Source organism: Bombina bombina, chromosome 5 (genome assembly GCF_027579735.1).
Source record: "Bombina bombina isolate aBomBom1 chromosome 5, aBomBom1.pri, whole genome shotgun sequence".
NCBI classification, from domain to species: Eukaryota; Metazoa; Chordata; class Amphibia; order Anura; family Bombinatoridae; genus Bombina; species Bombina bombina.
In genome coordinates this window covers 877,539,448-877,558,474 of record NC_069503.1, presented here as the reverse complement: position 1 = coordinate 877,558,474, position 19,027 = coordinate 877,539,448, and the positions used below count along the sequence as shown (strand labels likewise).

Below are 19,027 nucleotides of genomic sequence, written 5' to 3'. Positions count from 1 at the left end.
TAACGTTCTTCAAGGCGTTCTATTTGAACCCCTTCATTCCATTGATATCAAGCTGTTATCCTGGAAGGTTCTGTTTTTGATGGCTATTTCCTCGGCTCGAAGAGTCTCTGAGTTATCTGCCTTACATTGTGATTCTCCTTATCTGATTTTTCATCCAGACAAGGTAGTTCTGCGTACTAAACCTGGGTTCTTACCTAAGGTAGTTACTAACAGGAATATCAATCAAGAGATTGTTGTTCCATCACTGTGTCCTAACCCTTCTTCAAAGAAGGAACGACTTTTGCATAATCTGGACGTAGTCCGTGCCCTGAAGTTCTATTTGCAGGCAACTAAAGATTTTCGTCAAACTTCTTCCCTGTTTGTCGTTTACTCTGGACAGAGAAGAGGTCAAAAGGCTTCGGCTACCTCTCTCTCTTTTTGGCTTCGTAGCATAATACGTTTAGCCTATGAGACTGCTGGACAGCAGCCTCCTGAAAGGATTACAGTTCATTCTACTAGAGCTGTGGCTTCCACCTGGGCCTTTAAAAATGAGGCCTCTGTTGAACAGATTTGCAAGGCTGCAACTTGGTCTTCACTTCACACTTTTCAAAATTTTACAAATTTGACACTTTTGCTTCTTCGGAGGCTATTTTTGGGAGAAAGGTGCTTCAGGCAGTGGTTCCTTCTGTTTAAGGTTCCTGCCTTGTCCCTCCCTTCATCCGTGTACTTTAGCTTTGGTATTGGTATTCCATAAGTAATGGATGACCCGTGGACTGACTACACTTAACAAGAGAAAACATAATTTATGCTTACCTGATAAATTTATTTCTCTTGTAGTGTAGTCAGTCCACGGCCCGCCCTGTCTTTAAGGCAGATCTAAATTTTAATTAAACTCCAGTCACCACTGCACCCTATGGTTTCTCCTTTCTCGTCTGGTTTTGGTCGAATGACTGAATATGACATGTGAGGGGAGGAGCTATATAGCAGCTCTGCTTGGGTGATCCTCTTGCAACTTCCTGTTAGGAAGAGATATATTCCATAAGTAATGGATGACCCGTGGACTGACTACACTACAAGAGAAATACATTTATCAGGTAAGCATAAATTATGTTTTTTAATGTTGTTAAAGAATACAGTGTTTGGATTTTTAACACAGGCTTGTTGGAGCTTCGATAATCTACTTTCTTTTATAAGATATGACGAGTCAACGGATTTCATCCTTACTTATGGGATTACGCCTCCTGTTCAGCAGGAAGTGGCAAAGAGCACCACAGCAGAGCTGTATATATAGCTTCTCCCTTCCCTCCCCCTCCAGTCATTCTCTTTGCCTGTGTCAGTGATAGGAAGAGGTAAAGTGAGGTGTTAGTTTAGATTCTTCAATCAAGAAGTTTTTTATTTTAGTATGGTGCCAGTGAGTACTATTTTTCTCAGGGAGAAATCATCAGTCTATAACTTTCCAAAAGAAGTGGAGACATTTTATTTTTCTTCCCTGATGTTGATGATCTTAGCAAACGTTATCTAAGATCCTTTCTGGTTCCCACAGAGCAACTGAAGGTAGTGTAAAGAAAAATCTTCAGTGTGGAGAACCGGTGTCATGCTACAAGCAGCATTGAGGTATGTTCAGTCTTTTGTTTCTGGGGAGACTTGTTACATCAGAACAGGCTGACTATATACCCTAGCTGGGGAGGGGTAATCAGTATGCACTATAGGAGAAATGGTGTACCTGGAATTCCCTGTTATTCTACTTATTTAATAGTGTGCTGGTATGTCACTTTAAATTTTTCTATGTGGGCTGACGCTGGGAGATGCTCTTAGACTATCGTTATACTGCTGGCTGACAGGAGGTATTTGGCACTGTGATGCGCTTACTGCGCTGTGTGTGTATATACTGGGGCACATGGCTAATTTTCGGAGGACCGACATGTTTGTTTTCTTCTCTACCCATGCGGGTCTCGGTTAGGCTAGAGTTACGCACACGGTGGGCGGGGCCTATTTTCATGCGCTCAGTCGCGCAGTGTGTTTTCCGGATCGGCTGCAAGGTCCTGAGGCTCCGGTGGGGCCTAGCTCTGTTTGATAATCGTAGGGTACAGAGAGGCTGAGAAAGTTCCTTCAGTGTGATCTGGGGGCAGGTAGGCGCCACAGCAGAGCTGTGGTGAGGTGCAGGGGCCTGAATTAATATACATAATAAATCTGAGAAAACGTTGTTTTGTCAAAATTGATATAAATTGATATATAATATACCCTAACAAGTGGTGCAATATTGTTAAGCTATTTGGAGAACATAAGGGCATTGTTTATTGCCGAAAACCTTGTTTTGTCTCATAACAGAAAAATTGTTGCGCTTTTATTATTTAAAGGCGCAGTACATTGTTTAGTTCAAAAGTTTTTAATATATGTTTTGACTTCAGAGTGCTATATACCAAGCATAAAACTATTATTGCTATTGCTAGTCTGTTTAACATGTCTGAACTTGAGGAAACTACTTGTTCTATGTGTTTAGATGCCATTGTGTAACCCTCTCTTACTTTTTGTCCCTCATGTACTGAAAGGGGCTTACAATGTAAAGAGACTGGCTGCAGTTATGTCATCTACCCTTACAGAGGTGTTATCTAAGTTGCCAGTGTTACAGGGCAAACACAGCAGGACAGAAGTCAATTTGAATACTGCAACCTCTGATGCTTTGTTGGCTATTTCCGATGTACCCTCACAGGGATCTGATTTGGGGATCAGGGAACTTCTGTCTGAAGGGGAACTTTCCGATTCGGGAAGTGTGTTACATCAGACAGACACGGACATCATGTCCTTTAGATTTAAGCTTGAACACCTCCACCTGTTGCTTCGGGTGGTCTTAGCGACTCTGGATGATTGTGACTCTATTGTGGTACCACAAGAGAAATTGTGTAAGATGGACAAATACTTAGACTTAGAGGTGCCTGCTTACTCTGATGTTTTTACGGTTCCTAAGAGAATCTCGGAAATTATTACACGGGAATGGGAAAGACCGAGTATCCCGTTCTCACCTTCTCCTAATATTAAGAAAATGTATCCATATCTGACACTATTCGGGACTCTTGGCAAACAGTCCCTAAGGTGGAGGGAACTATATCTACCCTGGCTAAGCGTGCAACTATTCCTATTGAGGACAGTTGTGCTTTCAAAGACCCTATGGATAAGAAATTGGAGGGTCTTATAAAAAAGTTATTTATTCATCAGGGTTTCCTTTTACAACCAACAGCCTGCATTGTACCAGTTACCACTGCGGCGGCTTTCTGGTTTGACGCCTTAGATTCTCTTAAGACTGAGGCTCCTTTACAGGAAATTTTAGATAGAATTAAGGCTCTTAAACTGACTAATTCTTTTATTACGGACGCCACCTTTCAGATTGCCAAGTTGGCGGCTAAGAATGCTGGATTTGCCATTTTAGCACGTAGAGTGTTATGGTTAAAAGCTTTTGGCTATTCCTTTCAAAGGGAAAACCCTATTCGGGCCTGACTTGAAAGAAATCATCTCTGACATTACGGGAGGTAAGGGTTATCTCCTACCTCAGGATAAAGCAGCTAAACTAAGGGGTAAACAAAATAATTTTCGTTCCTTTCGGAACTTCAAAGGAGTCCCCGCTTCTTCTTCCGCTAAACAGGAAGGGCATTCTGCACAATCCAAGGCCGTCTGGAGACCCAACCAGGCTTGGAACAAAGGTAAACAACCCAAGAAGCCCACTGCTGCTCCCAAGACAGCATGAAGGGGCGGCCCCCAATCCGGGACCGGATCTAGTAGGGGGCAGACTTTCTTTCTTTGCCCAGGCTTGGGTAAGAGATGTTCAGGACCCCTGGACACTGGAAATCGTGTCCCAAAGGTATCAACTGGAATTCAAAAATTCTCTCTCAAGGGGGAGGTTTCTTCTTTCACGATTGTCTGTAGACCAGATAAAAAGAGAGGCGTTCTTACATTGTGTAAAAGACCTCTCTACTATGAGAGTAATTCGTCCCGTTCCAATACTGGAACAGGGGCAGGGGTTTTACTCAAATCTTTTCGTGGTTCCCAAAAAAGAGGGAACGTTCAGACTCATTTTAGATCTCAAGAGTCTAAACAAATTTCTCAGACTCCCATCCTTCAAGATGGAGACTATTCGAACAATTCTACCGTTGATCCAGGAGGGTCAATATATGACTACCGTGGACTTGAAGGATGCATACCTTCATATTCCTATCCACAAGGATCATTATCAGTTTGCCTTCCTGGACAAACATTTTCAGTTCATGGCTCTTCCCTTCGGGTTGGCCACAGCACCCAGGATCTTCACAAAGGTTCTAGGGTCCCTTCTGGCGGTTCTCAGGCCGCGGGGTATTGCAGTGGCACCTTATCTAGACAATATTCTGATCCAGGCGTCGTCTTACCATCTGACAAAGTCTCATACAGACATGGTTCTGTCCTTTCTGAGGACTCACGGGTGGAAAGTGAATCTAGAAAAGAGTTTGTTAATTCCACAGACCAAGGTTCCCTTCCTGGGAACTCTAATAGATTCAATATCCATGATTCTTTTCTTGACAGAGGTCAGAAAGTTAAAGATTCTGAATATATGCCGAGCCCTTCAGTCCAATCCTCGGCCATCAGTGGCTCAGTGCATGGAAGTAATTGGATTGATGGTGGCGGCAATGGACATCATTCCGTTTGCTCATTTTCATCTCAGACCGCTACAACGGAGCATGCTCAGGCAGTGGAATGGAGATTATGCAAATTTGTCTCCTCAGATAGATCTGGATCAGGAGACAAGAGACTCACTTCTATGGTGGTTGTCGCCGGATCATCTGTCCCAAGGGACGTGCTTCCGCAGACCCTCATGGGTGATAGTGACAATGGACGCCAGCCTACTAGGTTGGGGTGCAGTCTGGAATTCCCTGAAGGCTCAGGGTGTGTGGACTCGGTCAGAGTCTCTTCTTCCAATCAATATTCTGGAATTGAGAGCAATATTCAATGCGTTTCAGGCTTGGCCTCAGTTGGCTTCGGCCAAATTCATCTGTTTTCAGTCGGACAACATCACGACTGTGGCTTACATCAATCATCAGGGAGGAACAAGAAGTTCCTTACCGATGACAGAAGTATCCAAGATAATTCGGTGGGCGGAGGCTCACTCTTGTTATCTGTCAGAAATCTACATCCCAGGAGTGGACAACTGGGAAGCGGACTTTTTAAGCAGACAGACGTTTCATCTGGGGGAGTGGGAACTCCATCCGGAGGTCTTTGCCACCCTGATTCTAAAATGGGGCAGACCGGAATTGGATCTGATGGCGTCTCGTCAGAATGCCAAACTTCCGAGATAAGGATCCAGGTCAAGGGATCCTCAGGCCGAACTGATAGATGCCTTGGCAGTGCCTTGGTTGTTCAACCTAGCTTATGTGTTTCCACCGTTTGCTCTCTTTCCCCGGGTGATTGCTCGGATCAAACAGGAGAAGGCTTCAGTAGTGCTAATCGCGCCTGCGTGGCCTCGCAGGACTTGGTATGCCGATCTAGTGGATATGTCCTCTCTGCCGCCGTGGAAGCTTCCATTGAGGCAGGACCTTCTCATTCAGGGACTCTTCCAACACCCACATCTAGTTTCTCTGCAACTGACTGCTTGGAGATTGAACACTTGATTTTATCTAAGCAGGGGTTCTCTGATTCGGTCATTGATACTTTGATTCAGGCACGTAAGCCTGTTACTAGAAAGATATACCATAAGATATGGCGTAAATATCTTTTATTGGTGTGAATCCAAGGATTACTCATGGAGTAGAGTTAGGATTCCCAGGATTCTGGCTTCTCTCCAAGAAGGATTGGAGAAAGGGTTATCAGCGAGTTCCTTAAAGGGACAAATCTCTGCTTTGTCAATTTTGCTACACAAACGTTTGGCAGATGTTCCAGACATTCAGTCTTTTTGTCAGGCTCTAACCAGAATCAAGCCTGTGTTTAGACCAGTTGCTCCACCCTGGAGTTTGAATTTAGTTCTTCAAGGGGTTCCGTTTGAACCCATGCATTCCATAGATATTAAGTTGTTATCTTGGAAGGTTTTGTTTTTGGTTGTTATTTCTTCTGCTCATAGAGTTTCTGAGCTTTCAGCGTTACAATGTGACTCACCTTATCTTATCTTCCATTCTGATAAGGTGGTTTTACGTACCAAACCTGGTTTCCTTCCTAAGGTTGTTTCAAATAAGAATATTAATCGGGAAATTGTTGTTCCTTCATTATGTCCTAATCCTTCTTCTAAGAAGGAGCGTCTGTTGCATAACTTGGACGTGGTCCGTGCCCTGAAGTTTTACTTGCAGGCGACTAAAGATTTTCGTCAATCATCTTCATTATTTGTTGTTTTCTCTGGAAAGCGTAGGGGCCAGAAAGCTACAGCGACCTCTCTTTCTTTTTGGCTGAAGAGTATCATCCGTCTGACATATGAGACTGCTGGACAGCAGCCTCCTGAAAGAATTACGGCTCATTCTACTAGGGCTGTGGCTTCCTCATGGGCATTTAAAAACAATGCTTCTGTTGAACAGATTTGCAAGGCTGCAACTTGGTCGTCTCTTCACACTTTTTCCAAATTTTCCAAATTTGATACTTTTGCTTCTTCTGAGGCTGGTTTTGTGGGAAAGGTTTTTGCAATGTCACAGCAGTGGCTTAGATCAGGGGTGAGAGGGAACTCATATTTCCCTTGCAATGAGGGAGGTTTCCCGAATTCTGACTTGGGCAGAATGCATTTCCTTTATTATTTCTGATGTTCATATTCTAGGGGTGTGTTATTGGGAAGCAGACTTTTTCAGTCGTCAATCCCTTCACCCATTGGAATTGTATCTTCAGTCAGATTGTAGACATATGTGGTCTTCCGGAAGTGGATCTGAAGGCTTCTTGTTTTAACAAAGATCTCCCTAGATCCAGGGATCCTCATGTGGAGTTTGTGGATGTTCTAATAGCTCCTTGGTAACAGAACAAGAGGTGGGAAAAAGTAAGGTTTACAGATCTGGTGCAGATGTTCAGTTGTCCTTCGTGGCTTCTTTCTCTTTATTATGACCTTCTGTCTTAAGGTCCGTTTTTTTCATCAGGATTTAAAATCTCTAAACTTGATGGCATTGAGATTGATCGAGACAGATTTTTAGACAGAGAGGTTTTTCTGATTCTTTCATTTTGGTTCAGGCCTGTAAGCCTATGTTAAAGGGACATAAAACCCAATTTTTTTCTTTTATGATTTAGATAGAACATAACATTTTAAAAAGCTTTTTAATTTACTTCTATTATCAAATTTTCTTAGTTTTCTTGTTAGCCTTTGTGGAAAAGCAGAAATGTAAGTTCAAGAGTGTGCATGTGTCTGCAGCACTATATAGCAGTAGTTTTGCAACAATTCTATACATTAGCAGGGGGACTAGATGACAGCACTATTTCCTGTCATGTAGTGCTTCAGGCATGTGCACGCTACCTACCTAGGTATCTTTTCAACAAAGAATACCATGAGAATGAAAAAAAAATGATAATAGAAGTAAATTGGAAACTTTTTATTTAAAAATTGTATCCTGTATCTGAATCATGAAAGAATTTTTTTGGGGTTTAATGTCCCTTTAAGGAAGATTTATCACAAGGTTTATAAGGTTTTTGCTTCCTGTGTGGAACATGGGTTCAGTTGTAACTCCAAGAATTCTATAATTTCTTCAGGATGTTTTGGATAAGGGTTATCTGCTAGTTTCTTAAAAGGTCATATCTCTGCTCTTTATTTTTTTTATCCAGACCTTAGTCATGGTTAAGCCTTTGGTTAACCAATTTCTCCCCAATAGATTTTTATGTGGTTTTCAGAGTTTTGTGGGTTCCTCCTTTTTGAACCTATGCATGTTTTGGATATTCAGCCTTTATTCTGGAAGGTTTTGGTTATTTCTTCTGCTAGAAGAGTTTCCGATTTTTCCGCTCTTTGTGGTGAGCGTCGTTCTTGTTTTTTTTCTTTAGGATAAGGCAGTTTTTATAACCAAGTTTGATTTTTTGCCTAATTTGGTTTGTTCTGTTAACATCAATTGTGAGATTGCTGTTCGCTATTTGTGTCCTAATCCATTTCTAAGGAGGAGCTTCTCCATTTGGATGTGGTCAGAGCTTTAAAGTTCTATTTTTTAGGCTTCTAATAAATGACAATCTTCTTGCTTGTTTATTCCCATTTCTGGTTGTAGAAAGGGTCAGGTGGCTACTGCTATTTCATTAGCATCCTGGTTACAGCTTTTTAAAAAAAAAAAAATTCTTTTATAAAGCTAAATTGGCGGTGTGTCAGTTTCCTTCTAAATGGGTTACTGCCCCTTCTACCAGATCAGTTGCTACTTCATGGGCCTTTAAGAATGAGGCCTCTGTTGATTTTATTTGCAAGGCAGTTTTTTGGTCAGTCTTACATATTTTTTCTAAATTCTACCATTTTAATTTTTTTTTTTGTTTCCTAATAAAGCAACTTTTGGTAGGTAAAGTCCTTCAGGCTGCTGTTTCTGGGTATTTAATACTATTGTGTGTGTATATGTCATCCAATGTATTTGGAATAGTATAAATCTGGTCCCATCCAGATTACTCGTAGACTCCACATCTTGGGTATTAGTCCCCAGAAGTAATGGATCATGGACTCTCACCACCTTCATGAAAGAAAATATAATTTATGTTTACTTGAAAAATTAATTTCTTTCATGGTGGTGAGAGTCCACGAGCCCTGGCACAGTTTTTTTCCTACTGTGATTTTTTTTTTTCTAGCGGCGGTTTGAGTATGCACCTCTCTTTTTCCTGCTCCTATGTTATTTTCTTATCTTCTTCTTTTCTTGCTTGGCCATATGTCAGACTAGTTTCCTGTAAGGTGGGATGGTTTTTAATGACTGGTATCTTTGCCTCCTCCTAGTGGCCAGGAGTAAAATTCCCAAGAGGAATGGTTGGTGGACTCTCACCATCATGAAATAAATTAATTTATCAGGTAAGCATAAATTATATTTTTTGGAGCTATTATTGTAGCAATTCCACCAAAAACTGATTTTCATCCACACAAAAAGAAAGTGTCTGTGGTTCATTGATACTTATAGCAATTTACATATATGGTTTGTACCAATTTCTTTTCAAATTAGAATATTCATCAAATAGAATAATTATTTGAGACTTAAAGGGACAATGATCCCAAATTTTTTTCTTTTGTGATTCAGAAAGAGCATGCAATTTTAAGCAACTTTTTAATTTACTCCTATTATCAAATTTTCTTCGTTCTCTTGCTATCTTTATTTGAAAAAGAAGGCATCTAAGCTTTTTTCTTGGTTTAGAACTCCGGACAGCACTTTTTTATTGGTGGATGAATTTATCCACCAATCAGCAAGGACAACTCAGGTTCTTCACCAAAAATGGGCCGACATCTAAACTTACATTCTTGCATTTCAAATGAAGATACCAAGAGAATAAATAAAATTTGATAATAGGAGTAAATTAGAAAGTTGCTTAAAATGTCATGCTCTATCTAAATCACAATAGAAAAAAAAATTGGGTTCAGTGTCCCTTTAAATCACTAAGGCAGTTCAGCTCTAAAAAATTATTTTAAAGCCAGTTAGATTTGCAATGTATCATCAATAAAATGTCTTGATTTTGATTATTCAGTAGTCAATTGAAAAATAGCAGAAACCATTTCAAATACTGGTAAAATCATCTTTATTGAGCACAATATTGCATACAAATAAATACATTTAAAATTAATCTAAATATGTATTCTCTTAACAGATACCTGAGGTGTACACTCCCGTACTTGAGCGCCTTTTGGTTGTGCAAATTGACAGTTTTTCACAATACAGTCCGAAAATGCAGTCTTCCTGCTACAAATCAATCCTTAAAGTGTTTTTATCTCTAGCAGGGAAAGGCCCTGTTCTTTGGAGTGTGATTAGCACTGTGGGTGAGTTTGTTGCATTTTAATTGTGTTTTTTGTTTGTTTTTTAAAAGGTTGTACTTTATTTATAATGACTAATCCATACATAGGATGACCCATAAAAACTCTAGTGCTAGTAAATGAATACAACTAATTGTATTTGTTTTGTAAAGAGTTTTTTTTTAATTCAAGCTGTAGACTAAACAATTTGTTCCAATGCTATTTTCCAATTGGGAATTACCTACTTACCTATTAGAAACATAGAATATGACGGTAGATAAGAACCAAAAGGCCCATCAAGTCTACCCATAATATGTCACTATTTTCTTAGGATAGCCTTATGAATGTCCCAAGCATTTTTAGGAAAATATCATGGGAACAAATTGTTTAAGTCTTGAGCAATAACTTTTAAAATCCTCTTATACTGCTTCTATTAGCACTAGCCAACAAATATGTCACTTTCTTATTTTCTCCAACATAAGTGTTATGTACTTTAGGGGTTCAAGAATCTAAAATTTCTGAGGATGTCTGATAAATCTCCGAGGATGTCTGTTAAATCTGCTTGGAGATTGAACGCTTAATCCTATCCAAGCGGGGGTTTTCTGATTCGGTCATAGAGACCATGATCTAGGCTCATAAACCTGTGGCTAGAAAGATTTACCATAAGATATGGCGTAAATATTTCTCCAACATAGGTGTGTCCGGTCCACGGCGTCATCCTTACTTGTGGGATATTCTCTTCCCCAACAGGAAATGGCAAAGAGCCCAGCAAAGCTGGTCACATGATCCCTCCTAGGCTCCGCCCTCCCCAGTCATTCTCTTTGCCGTTGCACAGGCAACATCTCCACGGAGATGGTTAAGAGTTTTTTGGTGTTTAAATGTAGTTTTTATTCTTCAATCAAGAGTTTGTTATTTTAAAATAGTGCTGGTATGTACTATTTACTCTGAAACAGAAAATAGATGAAGATTTCTGTTTGTAAGAGGAAGATGATTTTAGCAACCGTTACTAAAATCGATGGCTGTTTCCACACAGGACTGTTGAGATGAAGTAACTTCAGTTGGGGGAAACAGTGGGCAGACTTTGCTGCTTGAAGTATGACACATTTCTAACAAGACTTGGTAATGCTGGAAGCTGTCATTTTCCCTATGGGATCCGGTAAGCCATTTTCTTAGTTTAAATATAAGAATAAAGGGCTTCACAAGGGCTTTAAAGACTGGTAGACATTTTTCTGGGCTAAAACGATTACTTTATAAGCATATTTAATGGATTTTAACTTTGAAGAGTTATTTTAATCTTGGGAGTTGTATTAAAAAAACGGCAGGCACTGTATTGGACACCTTTTTCACTGGGGGCCTTTTCTAGTCATAGGCAGAGCCTCATTTTCGCGCCACTAATGCGCAGTTGTTTTTGGAAAGCAAGGCATGCAGATGCATGTGTGAGGAGCTCAGATCCACTGAAAAAGCTTATTGAAGGCGTCATTTGGTATCGTATTCCCCTCTGGGCTTGGTTGGGTCTCAGCAAAGCAGATACCAGGGACTGTATAGGGGTTAAATGTAAAAACGGCTCCGGTTCCGTTATTTTAAGAGTTAAAGCTTTCAAATTTGGTGTGCAATACTTTTAAGGCTTTAAGACACTGTGGTGAAATTTTGGTGAATTTTGAACAATTCCTTCATACTTTTTCACATATTCAGTAATAAAGTGTGTTCAGTTTAAAATTTAAAGTGACAGTAACGGTTTTATTTTAAAACGTTTTTTGTGCTTTGTTATCAAGTTTATGCCTATTAACATGTCTGAACCATCAGATAGACGATGTTCTGTATGTTTGGAAGCCAAGGTTCCTACCCATTTAAATATATGTGATGTATGTGACAAACAAAGTAGGGACAATGATGCCACTGATAATGTTGCCCAAGATGATTCCTCAAGTGAGGGGAGTAAGCATGGTACTGCATCATCCCCTTCTGTGTCTACACCAGTCTTGCCCACTCAGGAGGTCCCTAGTACATCTAGTGCGCCAATCCTCCTTACTATGCAACAATTAACGGCCGTAATGGATAATTCTATTAAAAACATTTTGGCCAAAATGCCCACTTATCAGCGAAAGCGCGATTGCTCTGTTTTAGATACTGAAGAGCATGAGGACGCTGACGATAATGGTTCTGACATGCCCTTACACCAATCTGAAGGGGCCAGGGAGGTTTTGTCTGAGGGAGAAATTTCAGATTCAGGAAAAATTTCTCAACAAGCTGAACCTGACGTTATTACATTTAAATTTAAATTGGAACATCTCCGCGCTCTGCTTAAGGAGGTGTTATCTACTCTGGATGATTGTGACAATTTGGTCATTCCAGAGAAATTATGTAAGATGGACAAGTTCCTAGAGGTCCCGGTGCCCCCCGATGCTTTTCCTATACCCAAGCGGGTGGCGGACATTGTAAATAAAGAATGGGAAAGGCCCGGCATACCTTTTGTCCCTCCCCCTATATTTAAGAAATTATTTCCTATGGTCGACCCCAGAAAGGACTTATGGCAGACAGTCCCCAAGGTCGAGGGGGCGGTTTCTACTCTAAACAAACGCACTACTATCCCTATAGAAGATAGTTGTGCTTTCAAAGATCCTATGGATAAAAAATTAGAGGGTTTGCTTAAAAAGATGTTTGTTCAGCAAGGTTACCTTCTACAACCAATTTCTTGCATTGTTCCTGTCACTACAGCAGCGTGTTTCTGGTTCGAAGAACTAGAAAAGTCGCTCAATAAAGAATCTTCGTATGAGGAGGTTATGGACAGAGTTCAAGCACTTAAATTGGCTAACTCTTTTATCTTAGACGCCACTTTGCAATTAGCTAGATTAGCGGCGAAAAATTCAGGTTTTGCTATTGTGGCGCGCAGAGCGCTTTGGCTAAAGTCTTGGTCAGCGGATGTGTCCTCCAAGAACAAATTGCTTAACATCCCTTTCAAGGGGAAAACGCTGTTTGGCCCTGACTTGAAAGAGATTATTTCAGATATCACTGGGGGAAAGGGCCACGCCCTTCCTCAGGATAGGTCTTTTAAGGCTAAGAATAAACCAAATTTTCGTCCCTTTCGCAGAAACGGACCAGCCTCGAATTCTTCATCCTCTAAGCAAGAGGGTAATACTTCTCAAACCAAGCCAGCCTGGAGGCCGATACAAGGCTGGAACAAAGGTAAGCAGGCCAAGAAACCTGCCACTGCTACTAAGACAGCATGAGATGTTGGCCCCCGATCCGGGACCGGATCTGGTGGGGGGCAGACTCTCTCTCTTCGCTCAGGCTTGGGCAAGAGATGTTCTGGATCCTTGGGCGCTAGAAATAGTTTCTCAAGGTTATCTCCTGGAATTCAAGGAACTACCCCCAAGGGGAAGGTTCCACAGGTCTCAATTGTCTTCAGACCACATAAAAAGACAGGCATTCTTACATTGTGTAGAAGACCTGTTAAAAATGGGGGTGATTCATCCTGTTCCATTAGGAGAACAAGGGATGGGATTTTACTCCAATCTGTTCATAGTTCCCAAAAAAGAGGGAACATTCAGACCAATCTTAGATCTCAAGATCCTAAACAAATTTCTCAGGGTTCCATCGTTCAAGATGGAAACCATTCGGACAATTCTTCCTACCATCCAGGAAGGTCAATTCATGACCACGGTGGATTTAAAGGATGCGTATCTACATATTCCTATCCACAAGGAACATCATCGGTTCCTAAGGTTCGCCTTTCTGGACAAGCATTACCAGTTTGTGGCACTTCCATTCGGATTAGCCACTGCTCCAAGAATTTTCACAAAGGTACTAGGGTCCCTTCTAGCGGTGCTAAGACCAAGGGGCATTGCAGTAGTACCTTACTTGGACGACATACTGATTCAAGAGTCGTCTCTGCCACAAGCAAAGGCTCATACGGACATTGTCCTAGCCTTTCTCAGATCTCACGGGTGGAAAGTGAACGTAGAAAAAAGTTCTCTATCCCCGTCAACAAGAGTTCCCTTCTTGGGAACAATAATAGACTCCTTAGAAATGAAGATTTTTCTGACAGAGGCCAGAAAATCAAAACTTCTAAGCTCTTGTCAAGTACTTCATTCTGTTCTTCTTCCTTCCATAGCGCAGTGCATGGAAGTAATAGGTTTGATGGTTGCGGCAATGGACATAGTTCCTTTTGCGAGAATTCATCTAAGACCATTACAACTGTGCATGCTCAGACAGTGGAATGGGGATTATACAGACTTGTCTCCGACGATCCAAGTAGATCAGAGGACCAGAGATTCACTCCGTTGGTGGCTGATCCTGGACAACCTGTCACAGGGGATGAGCTTCCGCAGACCAGAGTGGGTCATTGTCACGACCGACGCCAGTCTGGTGGGCTGGGGCGCGGTCTGGGAACCCCTGAAAGCTCAGGGTCTATGGTCTCGGGAAGAATCTCTTCTCCCGATAAACATTCTGGAACTGAGAGCGATATTCAATGCTCTCAAGGCTTGGCCTCAACTAGCAAAGGCCAAATTCATAAGGTTTCAATCAGACAACATGACGACTGTTGCATATATCAACCATCAGGGGGGAACAAGGAGTTCCCTGGCGATGGAAGAAGTGACCAAAATAATTCAATGGGCGGAGAATCACTCCTGCCACTTGTCTGCAATCCACATCCCAGGAGTGGAAAATTGGGAAGCGGATTTTCTGAGTCGTCAGACATTTCATCCGGGGGAGTGGGAACTCCATCCGGAAATCTTTGCCCAAATAATTCAATTATGGGGCATTCCAGACATGGATCTGATGGCGTCTCGTCAGAACTTCAAGGTTCCTTGCTACGGGTCCAGATCCAGGGATCCCAAGGCGACTCTAGTAGATGCACTAGTAGCACCTTGGACCTTCAACCTAGCTTATGTATTCCCACCGTTTCCTCTCATTCCCAGGCTGGTAGCCAGGATCAATCAGGAGAGGGCTTCGGTGATCTTGATAGCTCCTGCGTGGCCACGCAGGACTTGGTATGCAGATCTGGTGAATATGTCATCGGCTCCACCATGGAAGCTACCTTTGAGACAGGACCTTCTTGTTCAAGGTCCGTTCGAACATCCGAATCTGGCCTCACTCCAACTGACTGCTTGGAGATTGAACGCTTGATTTTATCAAAGTGGGGGTTCTCAGATTCTGTCATTGATACTCTTATTCAGGCTAGAAAGACTGTAACTAGAAAAATTTACCATAAAATATGGAAAAAATATATCTGTTGGTGCGAATCTAAAGGATTCCCATGGAACAAGATAAAAATTCCTAAGATTCTTTCCTTTCTACAAGAGGGTTTGGAGAAAGGATTATCTGCAAGTTCTTTGAAGGGACAGATTTCTGCTTTATCTGTTTTACTTCACAAAAAGCTGGCGGCTGTGCCAGATGTTCAAGCTTTTGTTCAGGCTCTGGTTAGAATCAAGCCTGTTTACAAACCTTTGACTCCTCCTTGGAGTCTCAATTTAGTTCTTTCAGTTCTTCAAGGGGTTCCGTTTGAACCCTTACATTCCGTAGATATTAAGTTATTATCTTGGAAAGTTTTGTTTTTGGTTGCAATTTCTTCTGCTATAAGAGTTTCAGAGTTATCTGCTCTGCAGTGTTCTCCTCCTTATCTGGTGTTCCATGCAGATAAGGTGGTTTTGCATACTAAACCTGGTTTTCTTCCGAAAGTTGTTTCTAACAAAAATATTAACCAGGAGATAGTTGTGCCTTCCTTGTGTCCGAATCCAGTTTCAAAGAAGGAACGTTTGTTGCACAATTTGGATGTAGTTCGTGCTCTAAAATTCTATTTAGAGGCTACAAAGGATTTCAGACAAACATCTTCTTTGTTTGTTGTTTATTCTGGTAAAAGGAGAGGTCAAAAAGCAACTTCTACCTCTCTCTCTTTTTGGCTTAAAAGCATCATCCGATTGGCTTATGAGACTGCCGGACGGCAGCCCCCTGAAAGAATCACAGCTCACTCCACTAGGGCTGTGGCTTCCACATGGGCCTTCAAGAACGAGGCTTCTGTTGATCAGATATGTAAGGCAGCGACTTGGTCTTCACTGCACACTTTTACCAAATTTTACAAATTTGATACTTTTGCTTCTTCGGAGGCTATTTTTGGGAGAAAGGTTTTGCAAGCCGTGGTGCCTTCCATCTAGGTGACCTGATTTGCTCCCTCCCATCATCCGTGTCCTAAAGCTTTGGTATTGGTTCCCACAAGTAAGGATGACGCCGTGGACCGGACACACCTATGTTGGAGAAAACAGAATTTATGCTTACCTGATAAATTACTTTCTCCAACGGTGTGTCCGGTCCACGGCCCGCCCTGGTTTTTTAATCAGGTCTGATTAATTATTTTCTCTAACTACAGTCACCACGGTATCATATGATTTCTCCTATGCATATTCCTCCTTTACGTCGGTCGAATGACTGGGGAGGGCGGAGCCTAGGAGGGATCATGTGACCAGCTTTGCTGGGCTCTTTGCCATTTCCTGTTGGGGAAGAGAATATCCCACAAGTAAGGATGACGCCGTGGACCGGACACACCGTTGGAGAAAGTAATTTATTAGGTAAGCATAAATTCTGTTTTTTTCTATCCTCTGGACAGGCTGGTCAAGGGGCATTAACTTTTCCTATCAATGTTGCTCTGGTCACTTTTTTTTCTGCCAATCTCTTTTACAAGATATGACGAGTCCACAGATTTCATCCTTATGGGATTACGCTTCCTGGTCAGCAGGAAGTGGCAAAGAGCACCACAGCAGAGCTGTATATATATATATATATATAGCTCCTACCTTCCCTCCCACGCCAGTCATTCTCTTTGCCTGTATTAGTGATAGGAAGAGGTAAAGTGAGGTGTTATTTTAGATTCTTCAATCAAGAAGGTTTTTTATTTTAAAATGGTGCCAGTGAGTACTATTTTTCTCAGGGAGAAATCGTCAGTCAATAACTTCCCAAGAGGAGTGGAGACATTTTATTTTCTGCCCTGATGTTGATGATCTTAACAAACGTTATCTAAGATCCTGCTGATTTCCATAGAGCAGTTGAAGGTAGTGTAAAGTAACATCTTCAGTGTGGAGAACGGTGTCATGCTACAAGCAGCATTGAGGTATGTTCATTCATTTGTTTCTGGGGAGACTTGATACATCAGAACAGGCTGACATTATTCCCTAACTGGGGAGGGGTAATCAGTATGCACTATAAGAGTATTGGTGTACCTGGAATTCCCATTTTTTTTGATTATTTAATAGTGAAAGTGTGGGTATAAGAAGTGTTTCACTTTAAATATATTGTGTGGGCTGACGCTGGGAGATGCGGTTTGCTGCTGAAAGGCTGTTATTATGTTTTTATAACTGGCCTGGCAGAGAACAATATCAGTGATGTTGTGCTTTTATTATGTGAAGTGTGTGTATAAGAGGGGCACATGGCGTTTTTTTAGTATAATTTGGAGAACAGACATGTTGTTTTGTCTTCCCATGCGGGTCTCAGTACGGCTCGAGTTAAGCCCACGGTGGGCAGGGCCTAATTTCGCGCGCTCAGTCGCGCAGTATTCTTCCGGATCGGCAGCAGGGTACTGAGGCTCTGGTGGGGCCTAAGTCAGTTTGTACTCGTAGGGTACAGAGAGACTTTGGAACGCTACTCAAAGAGGATCAGTGTGATCTAGGGGCAGGAAGGCGCCACAGCAGAGCTGTGGCGAGGTGCAGGGGCCTGAAGTGTGTTAAAAATTGATTAAAATTGACAAACATTGCTATATAACTTATTCAAGCAAACGGAGCAATATTGTTAAGTTAATTTGAGCACATAAAGGCACTTTCTTTCATGTAATTGGCAAGAGTCCATGAGCTAGTGACGTATAGGATATAATATAAAAAAACAGAGGGGCGCCTCATGTGTAGTATCGTCAGGATAAGAAAAAACTTCAAATCATATGAAAGCCAAATGTGTACTCACATACTCCAAAAGCACACTTATGTGCTGGTAGTTGCAGGCTGCAGATTTACACAGGTGTGACAGCTCACCCACAATCAAAGGCAGTTTCTTAGTATTGATATAATTTTAGGCGAGCACACCAATGTGCTAGTGGGAACAGGCTGGCAATTTGGAGAGGTATGTCAGCTCACCTCTTAAACTCCCGGCTCAGATGTGTATCCAAAATGTGGCAGCTCCACAATGTTATTGTAAAATATTAAGGCAGGTAGGATAGTGAGATGAATATGTCCACTCAATGTAGTGATAAAATAAAAGCAATTTTTATTTAAAAACAAAGTTCATAAAATAACACTGTGGTGTTAAAAAAGTGGACAAGGGGTGTTCACAGTGACCCCCTTTAACATGCAATGCGTTTCTCGGTTATACAACCATTTCCTCAGGCATATAGTAATACATCCTACTCCTAGCTCTGCCTTATATCTACTAACTGACATGCAAACACATCTCATTAGGATGAGAAACTCCCTAATTGATCCTGTGCACCTGTGGGCTCTCAGAGTTTTTAACCATTGTGGGCTCTCAGAGTTTTTAACCATTGTTATTGCCTGTCAGCTCCCTCACATTCCCTTTCATATTAATACAACACATCTGAGCCGGGAGTTTAAGAGGTGAGCTGACATACCTCTCCAAATTTCCAGCCTGTTCCCACTAGCACATTGGTGTGCTCGCCTAAAATTATATCAATACTAAGAAACTGCCTTTGATTGTGGGTGAGCTGTCACACCTGTGTAAATCTGCAGCCTGCAACTACCAGTACATAAGTGTGCTTTTGGAGTATGTAGTAGTATACCTGGACCAGTCAGTGAGGAGGAGGCAGCCATCTTGGACATCTATTCACTCTTGTACATAAAGAGGACTTTTTGTTTGTTTATATTTGAAGGAAATCTTCTAGTAGAATATTGTGTTGTATATATAAATTGCATAACAACGCATTGCTATTATTACATTGCATAACAACGCATTGCTATTACAAACTGCTATATTTTAATTACTCTGAATTGTACCAAATTTAGCAATTGGATTTCCTTGCATATAGCCTTTTTGTATTCCTATTAGGATTTCCTTGCATATAGCCATCCTGTATTCCTAATCATACTTGGATTGGCACTGCTTGTTATATTTACGGTGAATCCATTTACACTAGCGCCCCCTATCTGTGACTAGAGCACGTATAGGATATACAATCCTACCAGGAGG

General features: G+C 41.4%; 1 protein-coding gene across 1 annotated transcript in view; it reads left to right on the top strand.

Moving 5' to 3' along the window:
- Nucleotides 1–19,027, top strand: part of PRKDC (protein kinase, DNA-activated, catalytic subunit) — a 2,064,551-nt gene that overhangs the window by 143,755 nt on the left and 1,901,769 nt on the right. Inside the window, 1 exon segment of the mRNA XM_053715028.1 lies at nt 9,706–9,874. Coding sequence (XP_053571003.1) covers nt 9,706–9,874 — 169 coding nt within the window.